The sequence below is a fragment of the Harpia harpyja genome, chromosome 2, assembly GCF_026419915.1.
Source record: "Harpia harpyja isolate bHarHar1 chromosome 2, bHarHar1 primary haplotype, whole genome shotgun sequence".
Classification (NCBI taxonomy): domain Eukaryota; kingdom Metazoa; phylum Chordata; class Aves; order Accipitriformes; family Accipitridae; genus Harpia; species Harpia harpyja.
In genome coordinates this window covers 38,770,661-38,798,102 of record NC_068941.1, presented here as the reverse complement: position 1 = coordinate 38,798,102, position 27,442 = coordinate 38,770,661, and the positions used below count along the sequence as shown (strand labels likewise).

General features: G+C 41.3%; 1 protein-coding gene and 1 long non-coding RNA gene across 2 annotated transcripts in view; both read right to left on the bottom strand.

Moving 5' to 3' along the window:
* Positions 1–14,517: 14,517 nt before the first annotated feature.
* On the bottom strand, positions 14,518–16,267 carry LOC128152492 (uncharacterized). The gene is made up of 2 exons (XR_008238674.1): positions 15,570–16,267; positions 14,518–14,620 (listed from the first exon to the last, which is right to left on the bottom strand). It is a non-coding gene; the product is annotated as an uncharacterized LOC128152492 (long non-coding RNA).
* Positions 16,268–22,669: 6,402 nt separating this feature from the next.
* Positions 22,670–27,442, bottom strand: part of SNCA (synuclein alpha) — a 72,158-nt gene continuing 67,385 nt past the window's right edge. Inside the window, exons 5-6 of the mRNA XM_052776442.1 lie at positions 24,323–24,412; positions 22,670–23,305 (exon numbers count right to left, since the gene is read on the bottom strand). Coding sequence (XP_052632402.1) covers positions 23,273–23,305; positions 24,323–24,412 — 123 coding nt within the window. The 3' untranslated portion in view covers positions 22,670–23,272. The remainder of the gene's footprint in view (positions 23,306–24,322; positions 24,413–27,442) is intronic.

Here is a 27,442-nt window from a genome sequence, read left to right as displayed (position 1 = left end):
TCTGGCATCTTGTATGAGAGTTGCAACAGCCAGCTGGACAAGGACCAACTCTGACAGCAACAGCGGCACGTGCTACAGATGGAAATGATTAATGCTGAGAGAAGGTTCGAGGATTAAATGTGTTTATATTAACCTGCACTGCACTGTTTCAGATTTCTGCCCCTGCATGCCCTTGGCTAATACCTCCTTGACAAGCTTTCCCTGCCTTGTTCTCCAGGGAGAGATGGAGGGGCTAGATCTGATCCTGAATAAACAGTGTCTTAGCAAAAGCATAGTGAGAGTCTCAGGGGTCAGCTTTCAGCCACAGCAGCTCCAGACCTGGCCCTGGCAGTAAGTCAGAGCAATCTGGGCTTGTTCTAACCTGTGACAACCAGTTAGGACCACTAAGGGACCACTGACCAGCAGAGATTTGGCATCTGTATGAAACCCTTCCCCTTCCCACTCTTACTCATCCTCCAACCTGCCTTCTCCTTGGAGTCCTACACTAATAGGGGTAAGCTGACGGTCCTCTGAAGGACCACTTTGCTGAATATAAAGGACAAACAGAGGGATCAAGCATGAATGCATTTTGCTTTTTCAGGAAATCTGCCTGAGGAGCAGAAGGCAGCAACAGCCTCTTTTCCTGCACTGTGAAGATTTGTCTGCAACACAGGAAGAGATTAGGAAAGCTGCCGCCTCTGAAACACCTAGCAGAGTTTTGCTTGCACAAATTCAATTTTTAGTCAGCAGTTCTTTGCTAATGCAGCAATTCTTGCTGTTGTGCCATGCATACTAGTGGGAGTTTGTAGCCTCTATGTATGAGCTGGAGACCAGGAAAAAAATACTCTTGCTACCTTATTCTACTGGAAAAGCCACCAAAAGGTAAGAGGCCAGCAAACTCTTTACCCTGGGAAGTAAGGATATTTGTAAATTCATGTTTAATACCTCTATTCTTTTGTTTCACAAAGGCCCAAGTTGTTATCTACTTCAGGCACATAGAATAAATTCTGCTGACAGTAGAAGAAAGCTTCTGTAAAATAAAAAGGATGCCATGCAATGCCTCCCAAACACCTAGCTCTAGCCTTCATCCATGCCAGTGAAGTTAGCAGGGGCAGCACTGTGTCAGGTTTGCCTGCAATAATGCTTGAAGATGCCTTATGCCATCTCTCCCCATCTATGACAGCCACTTAGGGCAAGCACACTCATTCCTGGGCCAAGACACAGGACATGCAAAGACGCCGTGTCCTCCTGGAGATGGCTGAACCCTCAGCTCCTTGCTTCCAGATCTCTGCATGAGAACATCCCTGCTCCATACATAGGATTCTATATGATTCAGTGAGAGCTCCAGATGTGACCGGTTAAGAACAGTGATCAGTGATACAGACACTAGTCATTTATATCTCATAATTCCTGAACTTCTAAGCAGATGACAGATCTAATTATATTAGTACTGACGTCTGATTTTTTCCCCTCCACTGGAATTAACCAGGTTCACCAACACCACTCCAAAGCCAAATCAAGACATATGCCAGAACTGAAATGCCAAGTGGACATGAGGCCTTTCCATAAATGTCATATCAATTCATTTTTCACAATCCGAAGCATGAGAAACCTTAGGCAGGCAACAATTATCCAGAGTGCCAGTGTCTGCTGTAGGCACAGAGCATCCAAGCCTATCGGCAGGTAGGTGACATGCTCTTCCAAGGGAGGCATCAGCAAGCTCTGCAACACCTCCCTTTTCTCAGAGACACGCTGAGCACCCAGCTTCACTGGAGAGAGACAAAACCCTGAGTTCCTGGAAGAGAAATTCCGCAGCTATGTTTATACATGACATTTAATATATTACATAAAATCCATTGAGCTTCAATAAATGAAACCCGGTGATCATGGACTTATTAAATATTTTCCTTTACTGTGCGCACAGATTGGTACAAATTATTCCTTCCTTTTCCCAGTGTTATGATACAACAGCATTTGGTAACGCAGGATTGCCTACAAGTACTGTGAAAAGTAAGCATCTGCCGTTACCTGGTTCCTGGTAATAGTGTAGCACCTGGCTCTTCAAAAAATCTCTCTGAAATAAGCAAAAGAAAAAAGAAAATATAGGTGTCACTTATCAGTACAATACCCCAAAGGAGCTATTAGAAAGCATTTGGGGCATGAAACGTGCATTTATGACTGTACAGCACCTAGCACAAGAGAATTTTGAATCCCGATTTGGCTGAAACCCATATGCACTGCCACCCTACAATTAATAACATTATTAACACTAAGAATTAAAACACAAGCTGATCACAAGCTGCTATGGAAATTGCTCTGTGCTGCTTAGACATGCAGAGACCACCTCTCCATCTCAGCACAGCGAGACCAGGACCAGACCACAAAACGCAAAAAAAGTCCTTTGTCACCCCATCTCGATCCCAGACAACTAGAGACTGGCTTAAGGACTAAAGCCTGAGGCTTAATATTCTTCCCAACCCCTACTGTCGCATTTACAATTACAGCTGGGGTTTAGCTGACTGCTTTACAGGACACGTCACACAGCGCAACTGCTTTCCCATCTCCCCGTGGAGTCGGGAGAGGCGAGGCCATGTTGCATTTCAAAGCAGGCAATCCAGCAGAAAACATCTGCCCACAGTAGTGAAGGGCAGGACAGTAAACCTTCACACAAGGGCTTTCATGATGCAGCACAGGCAGGCAGCGCAGTTAATGCCGAACAGCCCCCGAATTAGATGTGCTCTTCAGATTTTCCCACGACCGGTTTCCACCTTTCCCTGTTGAGCACCTGCGTGGGTGGGGGGGTTCCTTCATCCATACACCCCTGCTGAGCATAGCTGACTTCAAGTGACACACATACGCCCTCCTGAACAGCAGCCAATAACTGGGAATGGCATAAAGGAAATGAGCCTATAATTAATTACAAAAATAAATAGGTTTTCTTCAAAAATGGAAGGAAGAAAGCCTTGCTTGGTCAGGCATTAGGAAATATAGGTACATTAGTATTTGCACTGACCTTTACCCCCACTAATAACATTTCTAATAGGATAACTATGAAAAGGATGGGAAGAAGAAAAATGAAGCAAACAAACAGGAGGTGGGTAGATACAGTTATTAAACTAAAATCTTTTAAAAGCACAAGCTTGCTGTCTTGAGAGAAACAACGTCCCTCCCATTTCTGGTTTGAAAACAAAAACTGCAATATACCACACAAGACGAACAATTTAAGGACCAAAAGATGAAAAAAGTGCTGTCTTTCATTGAAAATTTATACACCAGCCAAGGCAGGGATGCATCTGGAAGAGTAAGATGATCTACGGACTTCCTTTCATCACGTTACCATCTGGTAACTTCAAATCAGAGCGTGTAGCACCATGCCTGTGTCTGCCTGCACGTTACTGTTGTACCTAAGGGAGGGTGGCAGCTTCTACCAGGTCACGAGTCTTTCCAAGCTCTGTGGCTGACTCCAGCTTACTGAGACACTGGCTGACCCAAAGCCAGCCAAAGCCAAGGGGAATCCTACCCCCGATTTCAATGGATTTTGGAGCAAACCCTGAAATATTTCACATCAAGGCAGTCTTAATCCTGAAATCTTTTTCCCTCTTTTTTTTTTTCTGGTGAAAGAATCCAGGCTAACTGAAATGACCACGTCTGTTATTCTCTGGAGAAAATCTTGAGGGACTTGCTTTCAGACACATACCTTATTTGTCAGGCAGTCTGAGAATCTCTTCGAATCACAGTGATTTTTTTTGAGCATTTAACACATGGAAATTTTTCAGTAGAATAAAGCCTTATATAGCATAAGAAACACAGACTTTACAAATAGAAAACATTTCCACAACAGGTAGGGAAAAAAAAATGGAATATTAAAAGCAAGATGTCATTTTCCCTTTAAAAACACCACCATCAATAAAATCAGTTCTTCACCCTGCCTGCAAGCTCCCTTAGAGTCATACTCCACCATTTCACGTTGGGCTTGGAGTTTTGGCTAAAATGCTAAAAGAAGATTGAAGAGTTACCCGGAGTAAACTAAACAAATTGCAGTACAAAGCCTGGAGGGTATCTAAACACTGTAGGGTCCTTTGAAAAAACCTGTGCTATATTAGAAGAGTGGCAGGCAAGTCTGCTTCTCATTTTATTGCTCTGAATTGTCTAAGTATTTAAGGGTCATTGACCAGGAATATTTTTCACCCCAGACCTAACAAACAAGTACCCCTTGGTGGCGATTATTGAGCACAGAGCAAAATATCATTCTTGTTAATGAGAATACACTGAATCGTAAGTTAACAAGCAGTGACCATGAGTGTATTAAAACCAGTCTAAATTGATACACATATATTTGCATACTGTAACATGCAGCTGTTTCTCAGCACAAGAATTCAGTGTATTGCAACACGTGTATTGCAGTGACTGCTGCATTTTCTTTAAACTGTTACTCCTAAGGCCGTATAGATTTCCCCCAGTTTCACACAGTAGTAGATTTGCAGCCTATGGGTACTTGACATTCTATATGTAATGTGTATATTTAAAAGAAAAATTCTTTACTTAAAGTAGAGTTTTTGTTCAATAGACATGGAGGTGTAATTGGTGTATGTGGACAGGGAAGGCTGTAATTTAAGTCCTCTTTAATCTATCAAATCAGTGTATAAGGGCCTTGATATAACATAAAGAGATGCTTAACCATCATAATAGACTTGTTTCCCTAGAAAAACTCAGGTGTTTCCAAAATAACTGAAGCTGAGCATTATGAACAAACTGCTGATGCTGATAAGTTATTGAAGCTTTATAAAAATACAACCCCCCCAAAAAAAGCCAACAGCAAAATGCATGTTTTTTAAAAGAAAAGAAAGGAAAAGAATGATGCTACTATTCTACCCATTTCAATTGACTAAGATCTCTCTCATGGAAAACACTGGAGAAAAACAGATCCAGAAAGAAGAAATACCAGCAACCAAGACAGAACACTACGTCAGCTAAAGAGAGAAGTAGGAGCATCATGCCAATGCTTTGAGCAGCAGGCTGTACTCCACACAGGCTTTGTCTGGAAAGCTGATTTGCCGTTTATACTTGATAGGCAGCATTCCAGTAGTTGGGCTAATCACATCATTCTTTGTTTCTAATATTTTCAGGATGTCACACAGGTTGGAAATGTAATACAGTGACCAGTAGCATGAGAAAGGGCTGTAAACCTGAGCTGAAAGGATAAAAGACATTTGTTTCCATCTTTTCTAAACTGAATTCCAGCCAAGGTGCTGTTGGGAACTGGATGACAGTGAGAAATCTGTATTGTATTGACAAGCCAATAGCCAGAATTGAGTTCGTTTACTGACCTGGAACCAAGTTTGGACCTGAGACATCAAATGCTCTATCAGCAAATTTTCAGTTGTGTTAGCATTAAAAGTCAATTTTTTATTGCAACTCTCCAGCCCTCTGTACCCACTCCAGATAGAAATAAACTCTTTAGTCAAAATTGGAAATAGTGATAAAAATGTATAAAGTGGGAGGAGAACCATAGTGCACCCATAAACAGAATCTGTCTTCAGAAGGGAGACATAAAAAGCTGGGGAAGAAATAATGAATTTTATGGAGGCAATGAGAAAACAAAGATAATTAAAAACAAAACTCATTACTATCATGATGCCCATGTAATAGCTTCACTACAGAAAAATGAAGGAACTGTCATCTGAATATCCATGTATGGGGGAAGAAAGTTGTATTTCTCTTGGCACCAGAAATACGTGACGAGTGGGTTTTTTTTTCATTCAGATGAGCACCAAAGAGATTCAACATCAGCTCCTGTAACACTAGAAACATTCTGGTACCATCAATCTCCAGTCACTAAAGAAATATTATGGTGACAATGCCCTGTATGGTACTTCAGCAGTTTCTTTGCCAGCCAGACTGAACAAGTATAAGGACTTCCAAATATTTTGAGTCCATGGAAAAGGATTAGCTGCAGTTTTGTGGAAACTGTTTTTATTGAATGGGTCTTTCCTGTTACTTTTGTGGAACGAGCAATGCCTTTTACAACACTAAGGTCAGGTATAAGAATCTGGTCAGCTGAGAGGGGAACACCTTATAGCCAGGGTAGGTAAAGGGATGACAAAACCTGCTTGCTTGTAGCGAGCAGAGCACTGAGCACCACGAATGACCTCCCTGCCGCACGGTTCGAGCCCACGAGCTCTGGGCAGGACACCTGGCAGAGGCAGGGTCACTGCCACCTCTGCTGCCCCAGCAGCTTCTCTGACTCTGTCAGATGGTATGCTGATTTCTCTAGAGAGGGAAACATTTGACTTGTCTATCTGTTCAGCTAAGCCAGTAACTGTATCAATTAATTTCTGTTTTATTAATCCTTTCCTACAAGTGCTTTTAAGTGGAAACATTGCCTGGCCCACGCAGCAGCTTTCTGCTCACACTGCACTTGCCCAGCTCTTCCACCACCTGAGCTCCAGCACTCATTACCCACCTCAAAACTTCCCCCCCAGTGATTTAACTGTATGTTGTGCAGAGATCGAGCTGCCTATTTTGAGAGCTAAAATGCAAGTAACTACCGATACACTTTTCTTCCTGCCCATTAGGAATATTTTGCAATCTGCAGATCTTACGTGTTTTTAGCTGCAGTTAAAACACTTTTCAGGTATAATACCACACCGTAGCCAAAGAGCTAGTGGACTGAATCCATCCCCTGGCCTTGTGGGCAGTGATGGGTGGAACCGTACCTGCCTCTCCATCGTTCCAGAAACCCTTCCAGCTGGAGAGATGCAGGCAACCTCACCCCAACAACCTGCCAACTTCCAGTGAGAAACAGAAATGCAGCTGAAAGCACAGGCTGCAGATGTAACTACTGCTGTAGGGATGCAAAAGATCACATTTCAAGGCTAATCTAAAAACCCCACTGTGCTGCACACGGAAATCTGCCAGTGCTTTAAGAGCAGGAGGCTTCGTGAGAGGTGACTGAGCACCAAAGGGCGATTTCAGAGAACATATAATCATGCATGCCAGGGCGTATTTAAAGATCACTTCCTTTTCTTTTATATTCTGTTATTGTTAGTAATGCACCTAAGATTTAAATGCTGTGCACAAGGTCTCTGGTGGGAAGCAAAGCCTTTGCTGATAAAACAGTTTAAGCCAACAGTTTCCTTCCCTGCAAGCCCTGTCTGAACTACCAGCTGTGTCTGCCAGAGTAAGCGCTGCCTTAAATAACTCCCTCTCGAGACAGTAAGGTGAGGCTGGCAACCAGACACATCTTCTTGGAATAAGTTTTTAAAAAACAACCCAACAAAACAACCCAACCCAACAGTCCATTAACAGCTCTGTGGAAGTGGTAAGTCTCAAATATCCCTTTCTAATTAGCAGGCTGAGCACTTTCGGAAGGCGGAGCTTTACAACTAAGCATTTCAGCTCTGTCCCCGCGTTGCCTATGACTTCATGGCAGGGCCCACCCTTGCCGCTGCTTCTTTACCTCCCCATCTTCTCTGAGCACAGCAGACGTCTGGAGCCGCCTTCCCTCCTTTCTTCCAGCCACGGATTCCCTTCGGTCACGTTTCTGCTGAAAGAGCTCTCGGAGCCTCTGTCGTGCCCTTGGCCTTTTCTGTTGTGCTCATTTCTGTAACTCTTCGTGTCACTGAAATGAAATGCCCCGAACCTACTTTCTGTAGGATCTTTACCACGCTTCATCTTTGCCCCTTTCCTTGTTCTCTCCATGATATAACTGACGAGCAAGTCCCTGGAGGTCCCACCTGCCCCCACCACCGGCCCTACACTGTTCCCTCACTTGGGGAAAAAATATACTGCATTTTTCCTCTGAGAAACATGAATTCCTATGATTCTGGTGCACAGTTCAGAAGTACTTCATCCTATTTATTATTTTTAATTAAAGTCTGCAAGACATTAACCTAAAATTTAAGTTTTTGGATGCTAACTAGGGCAGGCTGGCTGACATTTTTAAAAATTTTCACATTTTTTTCACATTTTAACTGAATTGTTTGCAAAGGAGATTAAAATGAAAATAAAAACCCCACCAAACCCCAAAATGATCTCTTGGGATTCTTCAGACTCTTAAAGAAGCACTTTTTATGAATTTAGCAATGCAGCTCAGGTTAACATACATACTCAAAACAACTTAAAGTTGATGCAGAATACAACAAAAGCTGTTTCTCTCTGTTAAGGACACCTATAAAACAGTTTATCTGTTTGAGACACCTCAGCCTTTACAAAGAGTTTCTCTGATGGCATCAGCAGAGACAACAAGCCTATCTCCCCCAGCCAAACTACTAAAGCTAGGAGATGAACACTAAATTTAAACAGAACTCATTCTTCCTCTCTGGGAAGGTTTTGATCAAATCTCTTGATATTGTGTTTGCATCTATAGGCACAGAATTGAATATATACCATTTTCTTGTGCTGCTTTTCCTTTTCTTTAAGGAACAACTCAGGGCTGAGGAAGCATCAGAAATTGAAGTATTATGCAGTCCTTGTCACTGTCAATACTCAAATATTATTTCATACTGCTTTCTTAGCAACTCCTGCTGAGGTTCAGAAACAGTTTGTACATAAGGATTACTAATTAAGTTCAGTCTCATTCTTCAGGCCCACCCCCAGCCTACAGTGTAAAATATAGTTGTACTCTGAATTTAGAAGACTAACTAATTGTGTAAGATACCTATCGTTCATCTATGGAGAAGGCAGCACTTAGCTGCAGTTTCTACAAGAGGGTTCCTGCCTTTTGCCCCTTTGCACAGCTCTGTCTCAAGACAGAAGACTATTCTGTGGACAGGAAGATAAACAGGACTTCTAACTCACGCAGTCCCAAATCACACAGCCTTCAGTCCTGAGGAAATTACCAGCAGGCTTCAATAGCCTACTCTTTAGGAGGACTGCTTACCATTAGGAGGTAAAGGATGCTTGACCTAGTATTTATAGTATGCAGCTGGGAATAAAGGTGCACCTTAAAGTGCTGCCTTACTATAAGTTTTCATATCTTGGCACTGAGCAAATGCCCTAAAGTCCAAGGAAACAGATGATGACACAGATCTCTTTTTTGGAAAAACTTGGCTAGCATAAATATCTTTTCACAGACCAGGTAGTTATCAGCCTCCAGGCTATATTTTACAACCCTAAAATACCTGCTGTTAACATTCATCCTCTACTAATAATATCAAAGCATCACAAGACAGAAGAAAAGCCCTGCTACATCTTCTCACATTTACCAATTTTCAGGTTTAGGGTCTTTTTTCAAAAGCTTTTGTAGATAAGAACACACAGAAAGTTCCAAGCGAGGAAATATTTGTCTGTGCAGCCTTTAAGAAGAGCACATCTGGAGCAGAGAGGGAGAAAAAACTTGCAGACAGGCAAACCTCTAATAGATTGGTTCCATGTCAGAATCTGTCAGCAGTGTGACTCATTCAGCGCTCATTTCTACTGTAATAAATTACTGCTTTTCTAGGCTTGAATTTTCTCACTTGCTGTTTCACTACAGCACTGCACAAAATAACCCAGCGCTGAGCACCGCACTCCAGGAGTGCCACATGCAATTAAGCATTAGCAATATAATTTTGGCAAAGGATGGAGAAGGGTGGTGCAATGTACAAGTGAAGAAATATTAAACAAATAAACAACAAGCAGCAGCAGGTGGATTAGAAATGAACGGCATGGCATAATTACAGTATGCTATCTTACACTGAGTCATCAGCTTGAGTCCAGCCTGGTTTTGTTAATGTTATTGCCATCGAGCAGCCACTTGTTTTTCTCTGTCTAAATATGGTAGCGACCATAGTCTTTCTGAGATAGAAGGTCCAGATTTTCAAGCACACAGAGCAGGCCTACCAACAACTAAGGACAGAAGAAGCAGCAGACTATCCCTCTGTCTCTGCTCTCCCCTCCTTCACATTACACCTCTCTTCTGCATTTCTGTTCTGTTTGCTCAGCTTCACTACCATCCCCTCTGCATGTGTCCTTTGTCCCAGCCTTCGGGCAGTCAGTGCAAAATCTAAAAGTCATTTCCTAGAAGCCACAGCTGGATGCTGCGAAGTATCAGTGAATGCTGGCATTTCCCCAAACACCTGAGATTGCCTTTTGCGCCAGGGCGGGTAAGAAGAGAAAGCGGGAGCACGTGAATGGAGATGAAAAAAGAAAGGAGGCTTCTCATGTGAAAAGGACAGACTGGAAGAATTGCCTTGCTGGGCATTTCTACACTAATTTTTCCTGAGATTGGAGGAGGAAGAACTGGCTTCCCCCCCCCCGCCTTTCCCTGGGGACTTGCCACTGGGTTTTCTCCTTGCTGAAAGAAGAAATTAAGAACTCAGATTCAAACCCAAAATCAGCCCCACACCCTGTGTCTCCTTTAAAATGAGCGTTGAGGTAGTCCAATGTGAGTGTGACGTGGAAGAGGCTCTCTGAAAGTCAAAAGCTGATGCAAGAAATATGAATTCACTAATATGAAATGAGCTATATTTGGTACAGAGTTAAATGAGTGTTTTTAATGCTGCTTAAACACTGTTTTCTTTCATTGTAGCAGATGTTGTTTTCCATCTGAGTTACAGACTACAAGCGACAAAAGGATCCTGACTTCTAAACAATAATAATTCAAAAATCAAGAAGAGTTTCTGTGGTGTGACTGCCCATAAGTACTGGGCAGGCTGCAAAGACAAGAACATCCTCCCAAATAAAAGGGCAAACCAAGAAAATCTTACTAGTCATCTCCATCACAGTGGCTTGTGTCCAGACATCTCTAGAGCTAGAAATTTATGAGGTCAGATTTTTAAAAGTATCCACAAAAAGCTGCTATTTAAATACACAGGTGAAGCATTTTAGGTGGTAGCACAGGAACTCTGACTTCCTGGAAACTTACTCGGACAAAAGGTTGTACCTGTCTGTAGCGCCAATATTTGTATTTCTGTGTGTTCAGCAGCAAATGACCTAAAGCCTTGACCGGGAAACTCCCCAGGCTTCATGAAGCTCGTCAGCTATGCAGGACACTTCAGGCTGCATACACACACGTGGCAAAGAAAGGAGAAAATGGGGAGCAGGAGAAGCAGAGGTGAGGCAGGTATGAGCAGGCACTGCGATTCAGACGTGCTGCCTTGCCTGCACTGAGAGCCTGACTTGGAATTAATTTTATACCATTTTGTCACTAGATTAACTGAAATAGAAACAGTACGCTATCATTTGGTGAATCATTTGTTCAAAAAATCTGAAATCTAAACAGATTGTCTGCTCCTCAGCTGCTTGTCTGATGGCCTGAATGGCAAATAGTGTTTAAGAAAAGAAAAAACAGGCATATTGATGCTACAAATCAGCTGAGAGGTGGTTTTCTTTAAGTCCTTTTTAAGAACCTGTTCAAAAACAGTATGTAAGTGATGACATATGAATAACATTCCTGGTAGGGTTTTTAAAGTATATTCAGACATGGCCCTGAAAGGTGATGATGGTTTTCAAGATACCCCGCAACAAGGTTAGTCTCAGAAGTTGAGGGGGTCATTCACCTAAAATAATAGCAATGGTAAATCTACAGACCAGAATTTGCTGTGGGGGGAGGATAGGCCTAGGATATTTCTATCCAGCTAGTAACACAGACAGTTTTAAGACAGTTTCTTACTGCAAGGTAGAAATACTGGAAAGATCTTACTAGAGTATGTGGTGCTAGAAGTCATATGAAAAATCTTACAAAATTCCATCCAAATTTAAATCCTTCATGGGATAGAGTGAATTTTGGCAAAATCTCATTTAGCTGAAAAAAACCTAAGTTGCAAAATGGTTTTGGAAATACAAGTGTGGATTTTCTTTTTGTTTTGAAACCTTCCAGCTTTATAAACTTAAACTGTATTGTAAAATGCAGTATTTCCCCAGCTCTTTCATTTTCAAGGGTTGACCTGTTGTTTATCTGGGACCAGTAGAGCCACACTAATTTTCAGTACTTCACTCACAGAGAGCTAATAGTGATAGCCTGGTATTAGTGCAGAGTTTTCTGCCCTATTCTTAAGCCACTATAGAGACAAACTTCTCATTAACTATCAAAAGCAACAGGCAAGTCTTTAAAGCCAGTCTGATTATCCGGGTAGTTTATAATTAAACACAGCTGATAGTTAGCGCTCATACCCCGGGTGTAGAAAGGCTTGCGCTAACAGGGGATGAGATTACTGGTCCTCACACGAGGCCCCCCACGCCAGCGGGGACCCTCCGCCTCGCATCTCTGCTTGGTGTCTGCGGCACGGGGTTGAGACTATGTTTTCCAACAGCACCACTTCAGCAGAGAAGCAGAGATACACGACAGAGCACTCTTGTTCCTGTGTTCAAGAGGTAAGGTGTGACTGCACAGCCTAGGAGGGGAAACACTTGGCCCCGACCTTGCGGTGACATCCTAACAAAGCGAGGAGCATGCTGAGTGCTGGCTTATGCTGCTACTTGATGCTCAGTCACCAACAGTACTCTACAGTTTACCTACTCTTTCATTAGAAAACGCAAGAACATTGCATCGGAGGGTCAGTACTCGATCCCCAGTAGGTCAGTCTACAGTCTAGGTTTTTTCCCGGTTGATGCTCAAAAACAATCATCTCCCTCACCCCCAAGCGTATGTAATTTGTGGCAAATGGGGGACTCGTGGCATTTAAAAGGAAAGTATTTCACAGCCCTTCCTTGCAATGTTGTTGTTTATTTGCATGGCACTGGGGATATGCCAGATGTTCTAAAAAGTCACCAAAACCTCATTTCCCTTTCAGCTTTGTAAATAGCAGCTAATCCATTTACATTCTTCGTCAGGTTTGTTTCTTCAGCCTGATTATTTTAAAGCTCCTGGCCCAATTGTGTCTAGGGCCTGAGGATGCTCTCCTAACGCAGACAATGAATAATAACTGAAGCGCCTGGGGTTTCATGGATATGTAACTACTGTGAAAGTGAGATCTGAAACAGGCTGCAGACCTGTCCGGACAATTTAGAATCTCATCAGAAAACACAGAAATGACACCAGCGAGCTGGCCAATGACAGTCACAAATACTGATTTTCTTACAAACAATACCATTAAAAATGGCAGTGGAAGTACACCACTGTGTGAACCTGGGTGAATGCCAACAGGAAAGTGGTAGGTCTCTCTGCACTTCAGCAAGCTTTTCTCAAGTGATAGGTAAAGTCTTGCACACCCACAAAAATTGTAGCAAGTTACTTTTGGAGACAGAAAACCTGATATGCATCAGCAAAGAGAGAGGCAGAAATCTGAAGCCCAGATGCTCTCAGTGGCAGGAGGAGGAAATGGCTTCTTTTAGGATTTTTTAATAGCAATGTACTGTGCAAAGTGGGATTCAAAAGCAACAGCAAAGTGACACCAGTCTCCTTTCTGGAGAAGGAAATCAGATTGACAACCATGAAAATAAACTACTTGGATTGCAATGAGCAGATTAATTAAATCTGGACTCTGAAATCCGCCTGACTTTTAATTGTCCCTATAGTTAAAAATGGATTTTGCTTCTCCAGTGCCTGTTCTCACCTGGACCACTTATTCTAAGGTTCCCTGTATGGCTCTGCAAACCCAAACTCACTACACTGTGAGATGTAGCTAGAATCACTGATACAGAAAGATAATTATGGAGAAGCCACCACAATGCTGGTTTCCATTCTCTAGCTCTGTTGCTCTATTTCCCTTCAGATGGCCAAGCTACCTACTTATTATCTAGTAATGTACCCACAAAAATGAACATGTTAATAACCATTTAGTTTGGAAATAACGTAAATGGAAGAGAAAAACAAAAGGAGATTTTTTTTTTTTACATCAGCACATGTCCAATTGTCCTGACCCTGCACTTTTTGTACGTCATGTCTCTAAAGAGATTCCACTGGGAATTAGGGATGTGCAAGGTTATGACCTGACAGTCAACACATCCTTGGCTTTGTAACTGAACACTATAAGATCAGCAGAAAGACAAGGACAAAAGTTAAAAGAGAAAAGAGACTATTCTTTGGCAAGAGTGTTTTGGGAACAGTGTCAGAACTATTCTTGTTTGTGAGTGAAATTCTTTCCAGATCCCAGAGGTAAAAAAATGACTAGGAAGGATGTGCTCCAATTCTTAACACTTGGGCACAACAGTACCAGAGCTCAAACTAGAGTCTTGCTGCCCCAATGAACAAGCGTAGAGCTGATCAGAGCAAGTCACAGCTCTCCTCCAGCCCAGGCGTCATTGCAGTAGGGATCTGGGTCTTGGGGTCAGCATGTGGCTGGGGCATCACCCCAGGCCAGGGAAGATGGACACACATTAATCTTCAGGTACTTCAGCTGCAAACTGATGTTGTGCAAATTAATGATATCCATGTGAACCTTCATGTTTCAGTTTATTTAATAAGACAACTAGAGATTTGTTTGCATTTTACATCTAACTGAACCCATTCTTTGCTTTCAGCTTAAATTAAAAAGTTGGAGGAAAAGACCTGCTGTTGGTCTTTTCCACCAGTAGAATCATAACTGGGATATTAAAAAACCTCTTTTAGTAATGTTTCCTTATTTTAAAAGTCAGCCTTCTATAAACAGTATGGCTTGGACACTTCAGCAGTAATACCTGCATGACACAGGAGAGCCTGCAACCTCTTTCTTTTACGCTTTCCAGCTCAGTTGTCATGATCTTGTGCTGTGTTTCGTAAAGTCAAGATAGCCATTCAGCCCTGGTAAGAGACATAAAAACGTGTGACAGGAGAAGGCAGAGGAAAAGAAACGCCAGACTGTGGCAACCAGCTACAAATTAATTTCCAGTTCTTTATCTTCTTCTGTCATATTACGTCCACATTAGTCAAGGGCATCAGATTAGCTTCCGAATTAGCTGTAATAACACCTCTGAGATCTGTGAGCACTTTACAAGTACAGCTATTTCTGTTTTACAGTTGGGGCCATAAATTCAGCTGGGATGACTTTCCTACCACAACACCATAAGCAATTAGCAGAATTTGAATTAAAGCCTGCCTCTGTAGCTTATATTACCAAGGGATGCCCTTGCTGTGCTACAGCGTTGTAAAATCTGCACTTGCCCATGGATTTAATTGTCTAATGGCAACCCTTCATGCCCATCACAGACGCAAGACCAGAAGGCACAGCCCTACATTGAGTGCACTGCTTCTGCAGGTACTGAAGAAACAGCAAAGCAATACTTCCCACTTAACCTCTAGAAAGCATCTGCTTTTTGCAAAAGTGCAGCCACACGCTCTTCTTCCTTTCCTTCCCAGTTTCCGTGATGAGATAAATCTCACTTTTAAGTCAGCATCTTCTCTGAAAATTACATCCCTGTCAGCCAGGTGGAGGTAGAGCTGGTTCAGACACTCAGCAGTGGGAGCTGGGCAGGCACAGGTACATCATTTTAAACAATGCCAAAATTATTTGCTTGAGTAAATTCAAACTTTATTTTCCATGGCAGCACCTGTGTTTTGTGTAATGAGAAGGCTGGCAGGAACTCAGGCAACAGTTTACGAAGAGTTGAAGTAGCCCGCAGGGGCTGAGAACTGAACTCTGCTCCAACACCACCTGTACCGTTCTCCTGTGGATTTCAAAAGGGTCTCCAGAGGCAACATACTTGACTTCTGAACCTCCAGTTTAACAGTATTATCCTCACACTTCACTTACGTTTCAGTAATATCTGGGGTCCGTTGTACTAGGGAGTGAACAGTCACGGAATAGGCAATGCTTTTCTCCAGCAACCTTGTAACATGTAAGACAAGACAAAGTGATTAAAGAGAGAAAACAGATGGGCAATTTATCAACATGTTAAATGCTGGTTTTCCCCAAAGTGCACTCCTCTCACCACCAATTTTCTTCTTTCAGATCTACCCACCCTCCTGAGGGAGTGTGCGCTTTTGCTTTCATTTCTTCTAGACTGACTTGCATTAGCCAGCTAACATCCTCCTAGAGCTGCCTTGCCATCAAGCTGCTCTGGGTCAGAGCTGCTCTGCTAACACTCATCTATTTGGCTGTATATTCAAGCTCAGGATAATTCCTTTTATTTAAGCAGCATAACTTACATCTTCATGCGAGAGAGAGAGACTACTCTGATTTAACATGATAGTTTACACGAAGAGCTTGTTCATGGTCGCATCGGAGCCGACGTCCCACTGGCAGTCAGGGGTTCAGAAAAACCACGCTGTTCCTAGGAGCAGAAGGCCAATCCCACCTAATAAAGGCTTGCCAAGAAATCCATTGTGTAACTAGGCAATGCCAGGGTTTCTGGGTAGGATGCTTTTATTATCACGCTCAGTCAAGTGGAACTGGCACCATGACAAGCGCTTCAGCCCCTGAAAGAGCACTAAACACAGCACCGGTGAGAATAAATGTGATTCTCCTCTGATGTAGCTGTATCATCAAGAACACCTAGTCCAGTATAGCAGCAACAGTGCATCTTTATTAAGATAGCATATTTCACTGTAAGGGACCAAACAATGTCGGTAACACTGCTAAGATAAGCCACATCTGGATTTGTTGAGTTATGTGGTTACACCTGCAAAACTTTGCTAATACAGATTTGGCCTGTTATGTTAGTTGTGAGGCTAGAATTTGGAAGCTTTCAAATATGTTACCTAATACTTACATTAAATGCCTTAAAAATGCATTCCTTGAATTTGGGATAATCCCTCCCCCCAGCAAAGACCATTATTAAAATAGTAGCACTTTATAGTGCTTAACAGTAATGCCCATACATACTTACCCATATGGGTGCACACACACAGAGTACCCATTAAAAAATACATATATACGTATACTTTTATGTGTCCAACGTGATCCAGGATGGTATCATCATAAGGATGTGTAAAATCATGTTTCAAACATATTGTAAAATGTATATGAAATTTGAAAAAAATCTCCTTTCTTCAAGCATTTCCCAAATAGCAGGTCTCTATCAGGTACAGTCAACAGCAAACCTAGATTATAAACATGCAGGCACTGAAGAACTCCTAATGGCAGGAAACACTCATCTGTCCATGAAATGCGGTAATACAGGAGATCTGTCCCTTTAGCGCACAGCAACTGCCTTTCACACAGACTATTACAGACTGGAATTATCATCATATTTGAATTGGTTGAGCTTTCATAAAACTGAGAATGAAAAACAAAATTGAAGGCTTTGAATTCACTTCCATTTATTTCACACCTAAGAACATCCAATTATTCAATCACTCTCTTGCTGCAAATCTGCACCAGGAGGGAACTTGATTTTGGAGTGATGGAGCTGAATAAATAGGAGGAGTTTTGTTTCAAGAGTTTCGTGGAAGCTGCCATCACCTTTCTTCACCAATGAAAGTTGCCACTTAGTGGACCGAGATAACAGATTTCATTTCTTTTTGGCCTTATTAAGTAGCATTTGTAGATTATTGTCCTTTACATTTTCACTGTTAACACGTTTGTCCACTTTTACTCAACAACACTGCCTTGTCTTCTTGCTAAGGCTGCTCCTTGTAAGATTCTTCTGGTTTGGGGAAGTGGGCAATATAACCAATTCAGCAGGATGCTATCTTACCAAATGCTAACATTAGATGACCATCTTTGTTATTTTTGCAAGGCTTCACGGAATTTTACAACTGAAATTCACATGAATAAAACTCCTGATCAAACAACAGAGGATAACAGTCCTATGGGCATTGCACAATTCCCTTTTCTATGCAGGAGACTGATAAAATCAGCTTTCATAGTTTATGTTGATTAATCTAGAACACTCCTCAGTTAATTGCTTTTATTTTCTTGGTACAGAGGACTTCAGGTGGCAGAAAAATAGAAAAGGGAATTCAACATAAAAAGCCAGGTCTCCTCAAACAGCATGGGAATTCTGCCTCACGGAGAGCAAAGCAGCCCTGTTCTGAATTTACCCGGCTCGTTGAGGTGCCTGTCCCTGGAAGAATTGTAAAACCACAGGCTATTTTCTATCATTAGCCTCTGACACCAAAAGCACTGCCCAGGGGAGGGAGGCAGGATGAATGCCAGCCAATTCTCAGCAAGGCTCTCATGCCCGTTTTGCTTGTCCAGCCTCCTCCTTTACCTTCCTTCAATAGCCACCATGCCTCTCTGCCTCACTGCTTTTGGGCAGCGCCTCTACCTTGCCATGTCTTTGGATACAGTAGCGATGGGAATATCCCGAGGAGGACATGAGCTGTGGTCTTTCCTCTTTTTAAAGGGAGGGTCGAAGACTAAACCCCAGCTCTCCAGGCATGCGCTTGCAGCCTCATCACAATGTACCAGACGCAATGGCTGGAATAAGATTTTGCAATAAAATGGACACTCGGCAATGGGGACAGGGTAAGATCTAACCCTCTGAAAATTTAGCAGATGAGTGGAAAGAAACAAACAAATGGGAGAGTGGTAAGTAGAGAGAAAAAGAAAAGAAGTTGAGGTATCCCAGCAGCTGGCTTTTCGTAATAACATTCTCCTTGTTAAATCTCAAGTTAATCATCAGAAATGCATGGGTGCCCTGGCCTCTTGTAGAGAGATCTATGCTGCAGCTGAAATAAGCACACTTGTAAATCTCGGGCGTTCACCTTTTCCACAGAAATATGCCCTATAGATGTATCAGATGCTGACAGACTCTGACCTATTCAGAGATACAAATATTGACAGAAAATGCTGAAAACCCACTTTTATGCCTCCACTGGAGGAAGCATTTTCAAAGCATTTCTTCCAACATGGAAGGAATCTCATCTGACCTAGTTTCCTACCCTGTTTGTTACCTCCTGGCTGTCTCATCTGAGGTTCCACCTGCTGTTTCTCCATCTGCCAGCCTTTTTTAGATCAGAGGAACCTTCTGAGTTACACATTAAATGTCAGGCAGGCTTGAGAAAAGTTGTTTATGTCTGCATTTAAACAGATGATATTTTCCATTAAAAATGCAGCATGGAGACACTAAAGGCTAAGATCTCATTTGCTTTTGGTTACTGTAACTCAAGAGCAAGTCTGCTTACATGAAAACTGATGCTGTTAGTTCAGACCTGTGTATATGCAAGCAGAATGATGATACCCTGTGAAGACCATTATTTGTGTCTTTCCCAGTAATACTGAAAGCCTCAAGCTGGGGGCCAAAAGGTATCAGATAATTTAGTCAAAGTCACTGGAAGCCTTGTGTGGACTGAAATCAAAACCCAAACCAGTATCAGGGAACCATCTATCTTCTCCCACTTACTTCCTAAGCTATTCCAGAGCAGAACACAAAGATTTAGTTTGCATTAATATGTCATTAAATATCAATTACCTGAAGGAGTAATTACCTCTAAGGTTGTAATACCTAAGGGCAACTACTCCATTCAAACCCAACATTTGAGGCACGCTGTACCATGCAGTATTTACAGTACGGTATTTTGCCAGAGTATAAGACCACAGCACTGCTGAAAAAGCCTGTTGAGGACTTTGCTGTGGGATTTTATGGTAATCTGTGTTTTTCTGCTACTTCTGCTACTCTTACATATTCTGCAGAGGAACTTTGATCATCTCATCTCTGCCATCTCTGAGTTCTATGCAGACTTAAGAGTGGCACCAGCAATCATCCACACCCACATAAGTCAACAAGAAGACTCCATTTATTTTCAGCGAGTTAGGGATCAGAGCCCTGGAGCATCACCTCCACTGCGCACCATCTATCTGACAAAAAACCTACTGTACAGCCAGTGCCTTAGGAAATTCTAGAAGCAAGGGTTTCAGCAGTTATCTTCTAGTAAAAAGCACACAGAAAACCACTGGAAACTCATCATGTCAGTACAGACTGCCACACGTAATTTGTATGAGAAGATCAAATGTACACTGGAGCTATGGGTGTCCTAAAACACCCATGTGAAGCCAGTAGGAAACTTTGGATCAAATCTTAGAGGCATTTAAGTAGTTCTACTTGGTATATTAAGATTTTATGAATACGTGTAGGCAGCCATTCCATACCTGTCTTCCGTTGTGCGCCTGCAATAATTTCAGCCATAAAATGGATGGCCCTGAACCTTCGAGTCTCCCAGCTCTTGGAGGCAGAGGTCTCTACTCCGAGTTTGCCGCAGCTGATTGACCTGCTGTTCGTGTCAGATGCTTCCATATGAGAATCACTGAGCCTGGACTGCCCACACTACGAATACTGGTGTGAGTAAAATCTGTGCTTCCTGAAGAGATGCAGGCATGTTACTTTTCCTCAAGTTCAGGACACTGTAATTTACCTTAACTTGCCTACAGCTGCCTTGACGGAATGAAGGAAAGTCTCGGTGGTGGGAGGAGGGCATTTCTTGCCTTAACCCTCAGACAAATACAATGACTTGGAAGTCATTACACAAAAGGCAGGTAACCCAAGTATTAACACTATGATTTACAGTAATAAAACATTATTACAATGTGTCTAATTAGAAACCATTATAAGACCAATCAAAGCTGTCAAAACAGAACAAAAAAGCAGCATGTGTTTTTTCCCTGGAAGACTGGGATATGGTGAGACTCATTACTAACAAGTAATTTGAGGACAGAAGATTGCTTTCAGTTTGAGTTGAAATCTAGGCTCTTAAGGAAAAGAGGGCTCTGAGGTATATTCCTCTCTGGCAGGCACTGCTTAAGCAAATGTTATCATGACAGTAGAAGCATTTTTTAATACCCAGGGCAGACACTTAAAAAAATCTGAATGCAGCAGTATCTATTTAGTTCAGCTTTAGTATCCAAGACAATTCCGACATTTGCAATCCACGTGTCAGTATTCATCTCACTGCAGGAAATAAGACAAAATGGCATTTAGTTTACCTGGAAAGAATGGTCAGACAGCCCTTAAGGAATCTAATTAAAATGCAGCTTGTTACCAGAGCACTGCATCACACTGTGCTGCCATAGTAACCAGGGGTCCCATGGACTTTCGGGGCCATCTGAGGGCATGTTTGCAAGAGGCACAAGAACTAACTGATCTCTTACGGTACATTTTAAATGACCTGAAAACTCTGAATGATTTGCTGATGTTAACCTACAGAAGAAAATAATTAACTCCTACATGCTCAGACAATGGGCAAGTCTCAGGAGTCAATTTATTCTTATTACTGTTTTTTATGACATACTGCTCCCCACAGCTTATTTAAGAAGTGCACGACTTGTTTGCAACATGTGAGCAACCAAACAGTTTAATTTGATTCCCTAATAGAGAAACAACAGAGCAATCAAGACCTGTCGGCTGCGGAAGAGAAGATAGAGAAGATGAACAACAGAAATAAGTATTCTACTTAGGCTGCTATTTCCAGTGCTATTTCCTGAAGTATCAGGTATCTGACTGCTCTCAGTTGCTTTTGGTGGATGAGTCCCTGCTAGCAAGCTGGGAGGGGGATAAAAAAAAAAAAATCACACTAGAGCACTGAGCTTTTCTTCCTGAATCCTTCTACTGCAACAGAAAGGTCCTTAAACTACATTAATAATTATAAAAGCAGTATCTTACATTGTGCCCTGTCCTGATATTAATTTTCCATGGACGCAATCAATAGATTTGCCACTGAGGCATTAAGATGAATTTTAACAGTAGTGATGTCCAGGTCAAGAGATTCTTTTGATATACCACCTGTGAAGAAGACTGCAAATCGTTAGTGGGTTGTTACAGATTATCATGAAAGATTTCTGCAAAAGAGCATAGGACTTTAGGCTCCATTAAGCAATTTAACTACTGATGAAAATATCCACAAGTTGTTTGAAATGATCAACAGGATTTTTAATTGCTTTGAAAAAAGAGTTTGATAGCAATTCTTTTGAAATAAATGAAATTCCTTAGAAATATGGGGTTGGGACTGGGGGATGACACGGGAAATTGAAGCACCGGTTTTCTAAGCATCGTGAAACCAGTACGTTCATGTGATTTTGGCTCACAGTACTACACCATCAGCTTCCACGGTTACATACCTGGAAAGATCTATTCCACATTGGGCATGCTAATACCAGGAAGGGCAGAAAGCCAGAAAGGAGCTCAGTTCAAGAATAAGTTGGAGAGTTCAGCCTCTGGGGTTTTGGGTCTCTTTTCGTACATACCAGTGACATGCATTATGTGGTTGTGCCTAAGTTTCCCCATTTAAAAAAACAGACAATGATATTTACTTGTTTTAAGATCCATGCCCCAGAACACTGGAAAGACTAGCTGTAAGGGAAGATCAAAATCCTACTCAGGATTAGAGAACCTTAAACAAAAAACCACTGTATCATTCAGGTTAGAGGCAATATTTGATCCAAAATAACAGACAATAAAACATGAGAGAAGTAAAAATATCTCACATTTAAATCTTTTTACTATATGGAAAAGTTTCCAGGCAACACAATAACTAAAATTACCGTGTCTAAAAACAGACAGTAGATTGAACTTTTGCTAAATGGGACTTTATGCAAGACAAATTGATTGCAATTAATCCATCACTCCTCTGTATAGCCCAGCACTTTAACAACCTTGAAACAGTAATTCTTCAAAGGGCCTCATGATTTCCTGATAATCTGCTGCAGCCCGTTATTAATGGCTTCATTCACTCTCAGGTTCTCCTTACAACAGAAAGTTTATTAGCACTACAAATGAATCTATTTTGTCAACAATTTACTCCAGCTGAGGTACCAGACCTGATACTCTCCTTCTTCACTGTTTTTTATATAGACTGGGCTTCTCTTCGCTGGGTTTGTTCCTCCAGTTCCTTCACAGGAAGCAACACAGCCTGAATGCTTTAACAAGGGCTTTTGGAGAGGAAAGAAGGTGTTATAAATCATCACTAATTTAGAAGTTCATTTTTAATGGGTTACATTTTATTTGCTTCAGTTGAACACCATTATTTACAGACACAAGTTAATAAAACACATCACAAAACAATAAAATTTCAACAGCTAATATTTATAGGTGCATAGTTCATGCTCAGTTACTTTTTTTTATATGTATAATACATACACATATATATATAAAGCTCTCACAATAAGTCATCTCTGCACAGAAAGAATAGTCATAGGAAACAAATAAAAATTGTATCATAAACAATATCAAATTACTGACAGCCTATCAACAAAACATGTACAGAGTTAGAAATAAGCAGTAGACACTTAGGTGTTTTTATTTAATATTTTCTTTTTCAACTTTTAAACTTGAAGCCACAATATCCACAGCACAACAATGACCCTGCCAACCAGCTTTCATTTCAGCAGGAGGGAAATGCTGAAACAAGGTGGATGCAGTCACAGATACTCCAATCATTGCTGATGGAAGACTTCAAAATACACCGTAAAAACTGTAAAAAAATTTTACGACTGGGCACATTGGAACTCAGCACTTGTACAGGATGGGACGTCTTTAGTAGTTAGTAGATTTCAGGAGATATAAAGGAAGAAAAGGACTCTCATGCTTCAGGTTCATAGTCTTGATACTCTTCCTAATGAGGAGAGCAGAAATCAGCGCTACTAGTATTTTAGATAAATACATCCTACTTTCACTGCTTGTTCTAGTCCTAGTGGATTCAATGCCAAAATATTATGGCTTTTCATGTGATCAGGATCTTGCAAGCCATTTATTATTATTTTGTTACATCTTCCAGATACTGTACCTGACAAGCTGTGGTATTTACAGGAGAATTAGGCTTTTACAGTGGTTAACACGTCATTCAGCTGATGTTGCCAGGAACTCACGAAGCCACCCATGGCAATTCACTTGGAGAGCGAGGAGGACTGCCTCTGGGCTGAACAGCACACCAGGTGCTGCAGATACTCATACCAGTCAGTAAATCATTTAAACGTGTGTTTAACTATGGGTATGTGAGCAGCCCCCAGAATTTCAGTGATATTCAAGGTGTTAGTGATCAGGTGTGCCTTTAAGTCTTTTACTGGATCATGGCCTAAATGTTTTATACCTCTCATTTTCAGCCTAATTATCTGCACTACTGTAAAACTGCCACTCCAACTACCAATGCATCATGCCAGACATTGTAGTAATATTTTAGATAGCAGGTTCATGAAAAACAAAATAATTTACTCGCATAATTGCATTAACTTAAGAGTATAATAAAGAATTATTGTGTTTTACAAAGCATGATGCTTTGATAAATGGCCAAGCTATTAAAACAATCTCTGAAGATGCTGTTTTTCCCATATTACCTATCAAACACAAGAAAAAGATACAAATTTACTGTGGATTGCTCAGAAACCCAGGCACAAGTGTTTTGAAACACACACAATACTTTCCTGTTAAACTTCTTCACTATCAAGAGAGCAATGGATTTCCTGATTCCCAGCACTATACCTCTGGGAGATCTTGGCCAAAAGAGACTGCGCTTCTGCTGTGCCCTTGCAGCTCACAGCACCAGCCTGTGCCAGGCTAATGTAACTCGAGCATGCAGCCCCCTCCTGTGCCCTCCTCCTACGTGCAGTTACAGCGAATACCACAACAGATTTACCTCTGGAGGCATTTCGTAAGCCTCATTCTCAGGATCCACAGGAACATCTGTGTTATTCACCATTCCCTCCTGCAGGAAACCTTCTTCATTCTACATTTAAAACAGGGAAAGAAAAGTGACAGACTGTAACTGCTTGCCTCGTCATTTACGCCAAAGTGTGCCTTTCCTCCCCTTCAGTGGTTGACTTCTTGGCCTGTCCTTTGGTTGCTGGATGTTGCCAGGGGTTGTGAAGAGCTAGAGGACATCAGCTCCAGAGAGATCTCCATGTTCCACAGGGGTATCCATGGGAATGACTACTGTCATCTTTCTAAATAGCTGAAGTGCTAATATCCCATTTCTCTCTTGCCGCGGACAGGCCAACAAGTCAATCTGAACAAAAGAACTGTACCACCACCAACTTGCTGAATATCTTTGGAAAATATTTTAATCCCACAGAAAATGCTTTGGTCAAGTCATGAAGCAAACAAAACCAAGTTTTTTGCTCCTTAAGAAACTGATCTGGGAAACATAGTCCCACACAAATTGTTTAAGTAGGTTATCACATTAATTTCTGTTTAACTACTTGGGGGAATACAGTCACAGGTATGCAAAAGTAGTTTTAAAAGCAGGCCAAAAGAATTGGGTAGTATCAAGATACACAAATGAAATAGTAATTCAAGTATATATATTTTTAACGTTAGTAATTCAATTATATATTTTTTAATGTTATAGACACATCGATCCTCTCATAACTCATTGTTTATTTTAGAGTCTTAGCCTTTTTCCAGTACATTTCAAAGCAGCCAAAAAAGGGAGAACTATTATAACTCAGACTATTCCATGCTGTTTTTTTCCTTCAGTTTTAGAACCTAATCGTATTGGGAAAAGTTTTTTTTCCTTTAATATGCCAACCAGCATGTTACTGTATGCAGTATTAGTACATGATACACGGCACTACCTGATACCCAGCTTCTTTCTTACACTTTTTTCTGGGCCTCTGTTATTGACCATTATAGAAGAGCTTCTATTTTCTATAGCAATTTTCATAACAGCCTCTTGGAATTAATGGGATTGTAACGGTGTAAGGAATAACTTGCTGAGTAAGATTACTTAAGTTTTGTCCTAGAATCATAGCTACTATTTACCATCTGAAACAAACACAAATTATAAAGGAAAAAACCCAAAAACATTCCAGTTGGGCCAATTCCTGTAGTATTTGTTACTACAGAAGTTCACAGAGAAGAAACATGAGTTTTGCCAGAACAAAGACTGCTGGAGTTTGTCCTGAACTGTAAGAAAATTGATATGAAAACAGGCAGAGTAGCTCAGTGGAACTATTGTGACCACGCTGATTTATACCAGTTGCCAATCTAGACAGAAATGCACTAAAAAACAATTACAGACACTCAGGAAGAAATTCACTTAACCCCCCCCCCCGCAGGCTGGTAGCTAACACAGAAATATAAAATTAAGTAAGTCACAAACCAGACTAATGAGGTAATTCTTCAGAGTCTGCAATTTATAGGACAGTGATGCTAAATTAAATTTAGGATCTAGATAAAATGAGGATAAGAGAAGCTAAACCTAAAACTCACCTCTGCAAGTTTAACTTGAAATAGAAAATAATATGCAAAACAGGTGGCACTAAACCCTCTTTACCTTCACACAGTATTTTTCATGCTTCTGCTGTTCATCGTTTGCCACGAATCAGCTCCCTCTGTGGTTTAACCAGGTGACCTTAGTCACAATACTCTGTTCCTCACTTGCTGCATCTCTCCATGCACAAATTGTGACTTTATGTGCCAGATATGAATCCTATTCTTCCTCGGTTCGGTCACCTTTTCTGCCACTGATGCATGTGCATCTACACGTTTTCACCCTCATCATCAAAGTCCATGATGTGCAGAGTTTATATCTATAACGTGGATTCTCTCTAGCTCTTACTTCAGACTTTAAAAGGTCCAGTATGAAGATATCTGGTCCCATTGTGTCTCAGTGGAGCCAGATATGGTTTTTGCTTTAGAAGTAAACAGTATAGTCTGTGTGGAGTCAATGCCTACTATTCTGCCAAGTTTCCTCCATGCACGTGCCTGCTATCAGTTAACACCCTGTGCTACTCTATGGCATAAATAACATGGACAAATCCCAAAAGTCAAGGGACACCAATGAATAACGTTGCCAATATCTTTATTTAGGCCTGTGTCTTCCAGAAGAACTAATAATTTTGGGTGTTCAACATGACAGGTAACTTTTCAAGCATGAAATTATCAGAAGAAACCAGGCCCAATTACAGTTCTGCCCCGGCTTACACTTGAGCTAAGATTATTTGATGTGCAATATTTAATTACCCTAGCTTCTAAACAAATTTTTAGGAGTATTTATGCCTATTTACTTTTATGAGAAGTAGCATCAATCCCTACCAGCTTTGACTGAAATAACTAAATAGTGTGCGTATGATTCAAGTTTTAAAGCTGTTACTGTGCGCTTGATCTAACATATCAACTCTAAGGACCTACAGCTCTAGTCTACTGCTCTCCTGTTTAATCCAAAATATAATTTAATTTCTGCTTCCCCCTATCATTAAAGAACAGCTTCGGCTAACCATCGGTACATCAAGTAAAACTGTGCCCAAAATCAGTCTTGAGGTTGCATGAGGAAGAAAGCATGCAGCTTAACGTTATCTGTAGCGGGAAAACAGATGGCAAATGAAACTGCCAGGACCATTAGTAACGATGAAGAAAAAGATTTGCCAGCTGAATTTCAAAGAAGAGCTTCAAAGCTCGTATGCTGTTTGTTTGTTAGGAACCTCTGCCACAGGTCTGGACTGTCCATCAGGATTATAGAGGCACAATGCCTAAAAAAGGGCTGAATTTATCATCTTCCCAAGTTCCTTCAGTGAGTTCAGGATGGAGATTCCTCTACAGCTTCAAATAAAACAATCAGCAGCACTAGTGAAATACAGCATCAACCACAACACCAATATTTTTTTCAAATGAAGCAAATCATAAGCCATACCAAGCCATCAAGGGAAATCTTTGCCTAGGAAAGGCTTATCACCTTCGTCCAGCTGCAAACAGTAACACAAACACCACCTTTCATGTTGATGTCACTGCAGTTCAGATGAGAATGACATTACTCAAG